Here is a 10,044-nt window from a genome sequence, read left to right as displayed (position 1 = left end):
GAGAAGTCATGGGTAGAGCAGCTATGCCTATCTTTTTAATCTTTAAATGCTGACTGCAAAAAGTAGCAGGGACAGACAAGGCAGTACTATCCGGGACCAGAAGCCGTAACATTGCAAAGTCCACCCATACAGCAAGATGACCTCCTGGTAACGAGAGGCAGTGGCAGAGTGGGAACGTCACTGGACTAGTAATCCAGAGCCCAGGCTAATGCTCTGGGCATGGGTTTGAATCCCACCACGGTAGATGGTGAAATTTGAATTCAATTAATAAATCTGGAATTAAAAGCTAATCTAATGATGACCATGAAACCATTGATTGTGAAAACCCATCTGGTTCAACTAATGTCTTTTAGGGAAGGAAATCTGCTGTCCTTACCTGGTCTGGCCTACATGTGACTCCAGACCCACAACAATGTGGTTGACTCTTAAAATGCCCTCTGAAATGGCCTAGCAAGCCACTCAGTTCAAGGGCAATTAGGGATGGGCAATAAATGCTGGCTTAGCCAGCGACACCCACATCCCACAAAAAAAAAGCAACCAACTTCGTGACTTGCAAAAAGTCCACCACTTTGAGAGAATCCTGAAAACCACATCAGAATACAAAAACTTACCTAAACTACAGGCTGAATTTTACCAGGCCCTCGATGCCATGGGTTGCGGCACAGGGGCCAGTTAAATACTGTGGGGAGACACCTGCCTCAAACTGCTGTGTCAAGGGCCTGTTGCACATTACTGGCGGCGGGAGGACCTCAGTGCGGCCCCCTCGCTGCATGGCGGCTGGCCCTTCATCTAAATATTTAAAGAATTACATGTAAACGTACTTACCTGCAGGCAGTGGCCGTCCCACGCCTATTTTATGGCCGCCATGCAAGCTCTGCACGCCTCCGGAACTCCGCACCGAGTTCCAAGGCGCGAACTGGTGGGGAGGAGGGGGGGGGGGGGGGGGGGAAATAATAATTTCAGGGGATGGAGGAGCAGAGAAATCAATTTTTATTGGATGTGGGGTTGGTGGGAAGGGGTTGCAGGCCAAATGTTCGCTGTTTTGCCCATGGAAGGTGGTGGGGGTGGGGGGGGGGGGGAAAGAAGGGCCATCCATATCTATTGTATTTTAATAAAAATTTGACAATGCTGCACCTTTAAAAATTAAGTAATTCAAAGGCTTAAAGCCCTTTAAAAATGGCGCTAGACGCCATTGCAAGGGACACGCCGGCCGCTCTGACTCCTCTATTTAAATGAGCCCCCGCATGTAATATTGCAGGAGCTCCTCGGCGGCACTTCCATATCGGAAGGCCGCAGAGTTGAAAGTGCACCGCAAGCCCTACACTTCGGCATTGAAGACTTCATCAGACCTGCAATGCACATTGTCCAAAATAAGACTATGTGAATTACAAACTATTCTTTTTGCTTATAACCTGTAAAAGTGCACTATTCTCTAACTGCACTTTCCTTGAGTGCGCCTGCATGAGCGAGTGCCATAGCATTAGATTTCACAGTGAGTGCGTGGGTTTCCTCCGGGTGCTCCGGTTTCCTCCCACATGCCAAAAGACTTGCAGGTTGGTAGGTAAATTGGCCATTACAAATTGTCCCTAGTATAGGTAGGTTGTAGGGAAATATAGGGACAGATGGGGATGTGGTAGGAATATGGGATTAGTGTAGGGTTAGTATAAATGGGTGGTTGATGGTCGGCACAGACTCGGTGGGCCAAAGGGCCTGTTTCAGTGCTGTATCTCTAAACTAAACTAATAAACAATCCTCTCTTTATCTGAACCCATGAAGAGCTTGCTGGTTATTCAAATTTGTCCACACAGAGTTTAGTTTAGAGATACAGCACTGAAAGAGGCCCTTCGGCCCACAGAGTCTGTGCCGACCATCAACCACCCATTTATACTAATCCTACGCTAATTCCATAGCCCTACCACATCCCCACCTGTCCCTATATTTCCCTACCATCTAGCTATACTAGGGGCAATTTATAACGGCCAATTAACCTATCAACCTGCAAGTCTTTTGGCATGTGGGAGGAAACCGGAGCACCCGGAGGAAACTCACACAGACACAGGGAGAACTTGCAAACTCCACACAGGCAGTACCCAGAATTGAACCCGGGTCACTGGAACTGAGAGGCTGCGGTGCTAACCACTGCGCCGCACAGGTTTAAAAAATCTTCCTCTCAAAAGCTTACTAATTAGCCAGTTGGAAGGGAACAGGCATTTCAGCAGTTCTCTCACCTTGTTCATAACAGTAGTGTCAGAGTACTTATCTTAATCAATCAGGTCAAAACAATACTGCATGAAAGGATGCAAACAGTTCCACAACCTCTAGGAAGCCATCTGCATAAATGACCAAGAATGGTCCTTAACATGAGGTCTAAATTTAGGCTAAATTACATCTAAGTTTACCTTTTACTCTGAATCCCTTATCCTACTCATTTAAAATTTTAATGTCTTTAGCTTTATTATTGTATACCTCTCCCTCCAATGCTTCCACTCAAGACAAAAAACCCCAAATTGATCTTTTTTCCCCCAATACTATTAGATGATCAGCATGATTCCTCACTGAACTGGCTCTATTGCCAGTGTTTGTGACCAGAATCTCTCAGTATTTTTAAAAGCACTTTGACAAATATTCCAAATACTGCTTCAAAGTATTTACACGGGAACATAAAATTAATCCCTCTTTGTTTGGGGGAGTGGGGGGGCAGTGGTTAAAGTCCTTGACAAGTCCAAAGAATTTAACAGATAAATCCCCTAGATTACATGGTATTTACCCCACAATTTTGAGAGACAGTCAAGGAGATGTGGGAGCCACTAGAGAATTATGAGGGAGTTAATGCACATTGCGGAGGTACTAGCACATTGGATACAGGCTAATGGTGCTCCTACTCAGGAAAGATGACAGAACACAAATAGGCAACTGCAGACCCAAGTACTGAGCAGGAGGTTTCAGGGTCATTACTGCTTCTCATTTACCTGGAATGGACTGGAATAGAATGGTGGATGCAAAATAACATTGTTTAAGAAACTAGATGTAACGACAGGGAAGTGTAGGGTTCTTCTGGAAGGATGCATTCGTATGGGCTGAATGACCTTATCCACATATACGATCAGAGCACGACAGTTGAAGTGAAAGGCAAGCTTATCAAGAAGCACATGACTATCAATGGAAATTTTAAAGCAAAAAATTGGATCAGTGACTGACAGTCAAGAACTAATCTAAGCAGGGTCAACCACAGAAGACTGTCACAAAAATTTAAAATCACGCATGAACGTTGTACACAAAAATTTGTGCAATTCAAAGTTCCCGAGCACTGGTGTATTTTGTAAAGAGAAAATGCAAGGCAGCAATTATGACCTGATTCAAGACACAAATCTTCTGCTGATCGGGGGAAGAAATACAGCAAAATGGGAGACCCTGATGAGGATACAGAATTTCTAGGACATCATGCTTTTACCCTATATAGAATGAAGGTGAAGCTGACTTATATATGAAGGCTAGACAAAATATTAATTTGGAAATTTTTTCCAGTTGTGTAAATATGGACATAATGTTAACAGATTTGTTTCTACTGTTACAATTTCGGAGTCCAATCAGTTTCTATAATTATTGCTTTGCAAAGTTAGCATTGAACATTAATTTACTATGATTAGCAATCTTTTAGAAGTACACAATGTTAATCTTGATTGAGATACATAGAACGGATTCACTGGCTTTAAAGATTTTCCTGTTGGGAGTCAGTTGAGCAAGGCATCAATAACATTTAATGATTTTTGTTGTATTGAATGCTTGTGAAATGAGATTAAACATGCTGATAAGACTATATGTAGTTTAGGCAACTTCAGAAGGAACAAATTTCAAGGGCTTTATAACAACCAAGATTAAGCCACTTAAGACTTACTACTTTTAAAATATGGCCTCCAAACAAAAAACAAGTAACCATAAAAATGCTGAAATTTCATTAACGATTAATACTTTTGTACCCTCTTGGAAGGAATTACAATATGATTCATAGAAGGGTACAATAAACAGAACTTAGCATTTAGGAAGGAATATTAGAGATCACAGTACAACCATTATTAAGTTTGAAACTTGAGGTTTTCAAACTCTACTCTAATTATACGTCAGTGCTACATCAGACTACATCTAAAATAACGGAAATAAGCTTGCATCCCAGTATGAGAGAAGAAATAAGTAAAACTAGCTTTACTGCAACTTAGTGTATGTCAACAAGAGGCTAATGCTGCATTAAGTACAGAGGTTTGAAGGAATATTTTTAAGTTTTGTATAAAAGCAGTAAATCGATAGATCTTAAGTACCTCTTGAAAAAGACAAGCTGTTATATGCTGCTTGTTGATGTATGCCTACACTATCCATTCATTCTGTATGCAGGTGGGAAAAGCTAACAGGTGATCTATTTGTTGCAGTTCAATCCAAAGTTTCACTGGACAGACTTCCTTTGTTGAATAGCCCAAGGAGAACGCAATATTAGGCTGAGCACAGCATTCCTCCAAGTCTGTCACCTTTTCTCCATTCTTTTTGTTCCCTTCCTTGCTAATTGCATCAGATTTTTGGGGATCACTTTTGTAATCAATTCTTATTGTATTCATGTTCACATTAGCTTTGCATTGTATAATCTGTTACAAAGTATTTAAATGAAAATGTTAGCTCTGCATGTAATGAAAATGTTGTTCACTTTGCACCTCTGCATCTTAATCTGTTACCAGAGATGAGGCAAGGGAAATCTCATTCAGAATCTCTTTTAAAAAAAAAATGTACAAGCTTCTCTTTAGAAATTGTCACTTCCAGAAAAATTCCCTACAAATAATTCAATCAGATATCCAACAGCAATCCATGGAACATCCCAAGTACCTCCCACACAGAGGCATCTTTAATTTTTTAGTAAACTGTTGTACATTATAGCAGTTGGTCGATATGCAGAGACCATCGTGCAGATGAAAATATAGAAATACACCATTAACTAAAAACAAAAATTTAATTCTTATAATCCTTTACAAACTGTGAAGACACATTGTTAGAGTTCCATCACATCACATTTTCAATCTAGGGCAGAAATCCAACGCTTCACTATTACCCAGTTAGATCAATAGGTTCCAAGACTTACAAGTTGGTTTTTAGAATCTTCCAGAGGACATTACAACAGTCTACCGTTTTGCACATTTTCAATAGTTATTTTGTAAAATGCATATACTGATCTTTTCTAGGTTTACATCAGGTTTTTCTTTGAATAAAAAAAATACACCTCAGAACTCTAGGACAGCTTCAAACTGCAAATACAACCCCATGACAAAGTCAAACACCATGACAAAACTAATGAATGTTGGCATTTGCGTGTTCAAAACAACCTGTACTTGGTAATTAAAAGATTACCATTAATTCCAGCCCTGTCCTTTCCTTACATCAGGTTCTGAACTACATAAATCAGTTCAAGCAAGTAGCTTTTAGAATGGCCTTTCCAAAGCAGTATATAGCCACAGAAACTATCATGCACAACTACCAAAATCTTAACCCCACCCCCCACCCTCCGCCAAAAAAAGTCACTAACACATTGATTAAAAATTTTTTTAGACAGTTGTCCAGCAAGCAGGAGAGTCTGGTCAGTAACGACCTGCAAAACAAAACAAAAAGATAGAATTAGGTAATTTGATTACTACCATACATGAATTACTATAATTAACTATTAGTTACTACACTTGACAGCCATGCATTTTCATATTTAAAGTACATTTGCTTTGTCATCTGCATTGCAAATAACTCAGGTTTAGTACTTACGTGGCGAATAGGAACGAGATCGTGAGCGTGACCGGTATCCTCTGCTGTAGTAAGGTGAAGGCGATCGTCGTCTACTATAATGAAACAATATAGATTATAAGACCGAGCTACCTTAAAAAGCTTCATTTTGGATTTGGAGCTGAAATTCCAAACAAAACTTGCGCATTGCCATATTATGTGAAATAGGAGACAGTATAGTGAGGGGGATTGACACTGTTGTCTGCAGCAAAGAGCGAGAGTCCAGAAGGCTATATTGCCTGCCCAGTGCCAGGGTTCAGGATATCTGTTCAGAGCTGGAGAGGAACTTACTGTGGGAGGGGGAGGATCCAGTCGTCGTGGTCCATGTAGGTACCAACGACATAGGCAGGACAAGGAAAGAGGTTCTGTTGAGGGAGTATGAGGAGCTAGGCACCAAAGTAAGCAGAACCTCAAAAGGTAATCATCTCTGGATTATTACCTGCCAATTTGCAAGTGGCTCATAGGGCAATTAAGATTAGAGAAATGAATGCATAGCTCAAAAACTGGTGCGGAGTAGCACCAAAACTGCTCCGGTTCATGGGGCACTGGCATCAATACTGCGGAAAGTGGGGACTGTACCACTGGGACAGTCTACACCTGAACTATGTTGGGACCAGTAAGGAAGGATGTAAATGCATTGGAAGTAGTTCAAAGAAGGTTTAGTAGACTAATACCTGGAATGGGCGGATTTTTTAGATTAGAGATACAGCACTGAAACAGGCCCTTCGGCCCACCGAGTCTGTGCTGACCATCAACCACCCATTTATACTAATCCTACACTAATCCCATATTCCTACCAAACATCCCCACCTGTCCCTATATTTCCCTACCACCTACCTATACTAGGGGCAATTTATAATGGCCAATTTACCTATCAACCTGCAAGTCTTTTGGCTTGTGGGAGGAAACCGGAGCACCCGGAGAAAACCCACGCAGACACAGGGAGAACTTGCAAACTCCACACAGGCAGTACCCAGAATCGAACCCAGGTCCCTGGAGCTGTGAGGCTGCAGTGCTAACCACTGCGCCACTGTGCCGCCCTCATATGAGGAAAGATTGGACAGGCTAGGCTTGTATCCACTGGAATTTAGAAGAGCAAGAGGCAACTTGATTGAAACATACAAGATCCCGAGCGGTTCTGACATCTGAAAGGATGTTTCTTCTTGTAGGAGAATCTAGAACTAGGTGTCACTATTTAAAAATAAGGGGTCATCCATTTAAGACAGATGAGGAGAATTTATTTCTGAGGGTCATGAGCCTTTGGAACACTTTATCAAAAGGTGGCAGAAGCACAGTCTTTGAAAAATTTTAAGACCAAGGTAGACTGATTCTTAATGAGCAAGGGGATGAAAGGTTATTGGGGGTAGGTGGGAATGTGGAATTGAGGCTATGATCAGATCAGTCATGATATTGTTGAATGGCAGAACAGGCTCAAGGGGCCAAGCAGCCTACTCCTGCTCTTAATTTGTATGTATAAATGGCTGTTTTGCAGATTGGAGTAAAGTATATAGTGATGTTCCCCCAGAGGTCAGTATTAGGACCACTGCTCTTCTGATATATATTAATGACCTACACTTAGGTATACTATATAACTACACTACATAAATGCAAGTCTTTCTTTCTACACAGGACGTAATTTCAGAGTTTGCACATGACACGAAACTCAATGTACTAAGCAAAGAGGAAAACAGTAACAGCCTTCCGGAGGACATACAGACTGGCGAAATGGGCAGACAAAGTTTCAACGCAGAGAAGTGCGATGGGATATGTTTTGATAGGAAGAATGGAGAGGGACAACAGGAATTAACTGGTACAATTTTAAAGGGATGCAGAACAGAAAGACCTGGTGGGGGTGCATACATAATCTTTTGAAGGTAACAGGACAAGTTGACAAAACTGTTAATAAAGCCAGGATCCCAAATGCTTTTTTAAAAACAGATGCATACAGTACAAGAGCAAGGAAGGTATGCTAAAACTTTATAAAATACTGGTTGAGCCTTAGCTGAAGTCATGTGTTCAATTTTTGGCACCACACTGAGGAGAATATCACTGAGAGGGTGAAGAGATTTACGAGAATAGTACCAGGAAAAAGAACTTTAGGTTTGGAGACTGGAGAAGCTAAGATTGTTCTCCTTGGAGCAGAGGAGATTTGATGGAGGTGCTCAAAATTATGAATGCTTTTGATAAGGGTAAATGAGAAGCTGATGCAGAAAGATTGTTAACTAAAGGACTTAATGTTTAAGGTGACTGGCAAAGAACTACAGGCAACAGGATTTTTTAAAATAGCACTTGTGATCTGGAATGAACTGCCTGAATGGATGGTGGAAGCAGATTCAATACTAACACTCAAAGGGAAATACTTCAAAAGGAAAAAGAAATTCAATGGCCTTGGAGAAAGAGCAGGGGAGTGGGACCAATTGGACAGTTCTACCAAAGAACTGGCACAGGCACAATGGGTTTTTAAAAAACTTCCCTCCTGAAATGTGAGCATCACTGGCAAGGCCAGCATTTATTACCCATCTTTAACTGCCCTTAGAAAGTGGTGATGAGCTGCCTTCTTGAACTGCTGCAGTCCATATGGTATAGTTACACGGTGTTAGGGAAGGAGTTCCAGAATTCTGAGCCAGCGACAGTGAAGGAGTGGCAATAAAGTTCCAAGTCAGGAGGGTGTGCAATTTAGAAGGGAACTTGCAGGTGGTATTCCTATGTAATGTGTCTGCTGCCCTTTCTTCTAGGTGGTAGAGGGTTTGGAAGATGCTGAAGAGGCGGCTTGGGAGTTGCTACAGTGCATCTTGTAGATAGCACACACTGCTGCCACACTGTGCGCTGGTGGGGAGATGGGGTGCCGATCAAGTGGCTTTGTCCTGGCTCACGTTGAGCTACTTGAGTGTTGCTAGAACTACACTCATCCAGGCATTCGATCACACTGCTGACGTTTGCCTTGTAGATGATGGACAGGCTTTAGGGAGTCAGCAGCTGAGTGACTCGTTGTAGAATGGCCTCCTTTTGTGCTGTATTTTGTTCTATGATCACCAGCTGACCCTTTCCAAACACCATAAACACTTTTGCGATTGCCTCATATTTAAAAATTATCCATCTTGTTAATTATGTTTAATCATATGCAGGTGGAGGGTGTTAATTAGGGACTTACTTGAGTATATATAAGGAGACACAAACTAGGGGAAGGTTTGTGTGAGCAACTGCACGTTTGTAATCTTTTCCAGCATAACGCTTCAGAGGATTGTTGCCTAAAGGTGAAGGTTATTGTGGAAAATAGCAGAAAGCAAGTGTAAATTATCAGGTTAAGAAAACGCTCCAATGTCGAGTCTGAAACACGTAACCAGCGGAAGAATGAAGTGGATATGTGGACACGGGTTACATCCCTACCAATGGGGAAACAAGGCATGGCCTTGGCGTCATCACTTCCTACCAAAAATAAAATCAAAGTATTTTGTGAACTGAATGCCCATCAGGTGGATATTGAAGCTTTGGATCTTCTGTTAGAACTCTTGGATGAGATTTACAAGAAAGATGATCGATAAAATGCCTATGAGGCATGGTCAGACTTTGATAGATTTCAGAAAACAGATGGTTATTCAATGGAGGAATACATCATGGACTTTAACAAACTGTACAGAAGATTGAGGATATTCAATTTGGAGATCCCTGGTTCAGTGCTAGCATTTAAATTGCTTGATTGTGTTCAGGTGGCACATATTGACAACAGCTCCTGGTTCTAACTGGGGTTCGATTCTTGGAAAAAGAATTTGGTCCCTGTTGGACCAAATGTCTGTTGCCTTAAAATAATTTCTGGGTTAGCAGTCGTTTCCTGCAGCCTTGGTAGAACGAACGGGACATTCTACGTTGACGCAAAGTACGACGGACTCAATGATTGCCGGATTTTGAAATGGTCCAGATACTGGACACATATACCAGTACAATGGAAACGCTAAAAACTGGAGGAATGAGGATGAAAGCAGCTTTAGCAGGTCTGGCTATGACAGCAGAAGACAGAATTGAAACAGCAATAATAGGCAAATTAATCCCAGGAATTCTCAAGGAACAGTTAATAGGTTCTTCAGGTATGACTAAGTATCATTATGTAATGAACTGTCCAAAACGGCGAGGCAGAGCCCTCGAAAAGAGACACACAAAATTCTGAGGCCGAAGAGGAAATACTCTTTGTTCTTAGGGCGGCACAGTGGCGCAGTGGTTAGCACCGCAGCCTCACAGTTCCAG

General features: G+C 41.7%; 1 protein-coding gene across 5 annotated transcripts in view; it reads right to left on the bottom strand.

Annotated features, from left to right (window-relative positions):
* Positions 1-4,841: 4,841 nt before the first annotated feature.
* The window catches only part of tra2a (transformer 2 alpha homolog), a 59,447-nt gene continuing 54,244 nt past the window's right edge, over positions 4,842-10,044 (bottom strand). For 3 of the 5 annotated variants that reach the window (XM_068008845.1, XM_068008848.1, XM_068008846.1), the window contains exons 8-9: positions 5,788-5,861; positions 4,842-5,623 (exon numbers count right to left, since the gene is read on the bottom strand). In XM_068008845.1, the coding sequence (XP_067864946.1) occupies positions 5,613-5,623; positions 5,788-5,861 (85 nt within the window). In that variant the 3' untranslated portion in view covers positions 4,842-5,612. The remainder of the gene's footprint in view (positions 5,624-5,787; positions 5,862-10,044) is intronic. The other 2 variants (XM_068008847.1, XM_068008849.1) reach the window with 1 other exon arrangement.

The sequence above is a fragment of the Heterodontus francisci genome, chromosome 2, assembly GCF_036365525.1.
Source record: "Heterodontus francisci isolate sHetFra1 chromosome 2, sHetFra1.hap1, whole genome shotgun sequence".
NCBI lineage: Eukaryota > Metazoa > Chordata > Chondrichthyes > Heterodontiformes > Heterodontidae > Heterodontus > Heterodontus francisci.
The sequence above is the reverse complement of the archived record's forward strand: the minus strand, read 5'-3'. Positions and strand labels throughout refer to the sequence as shown.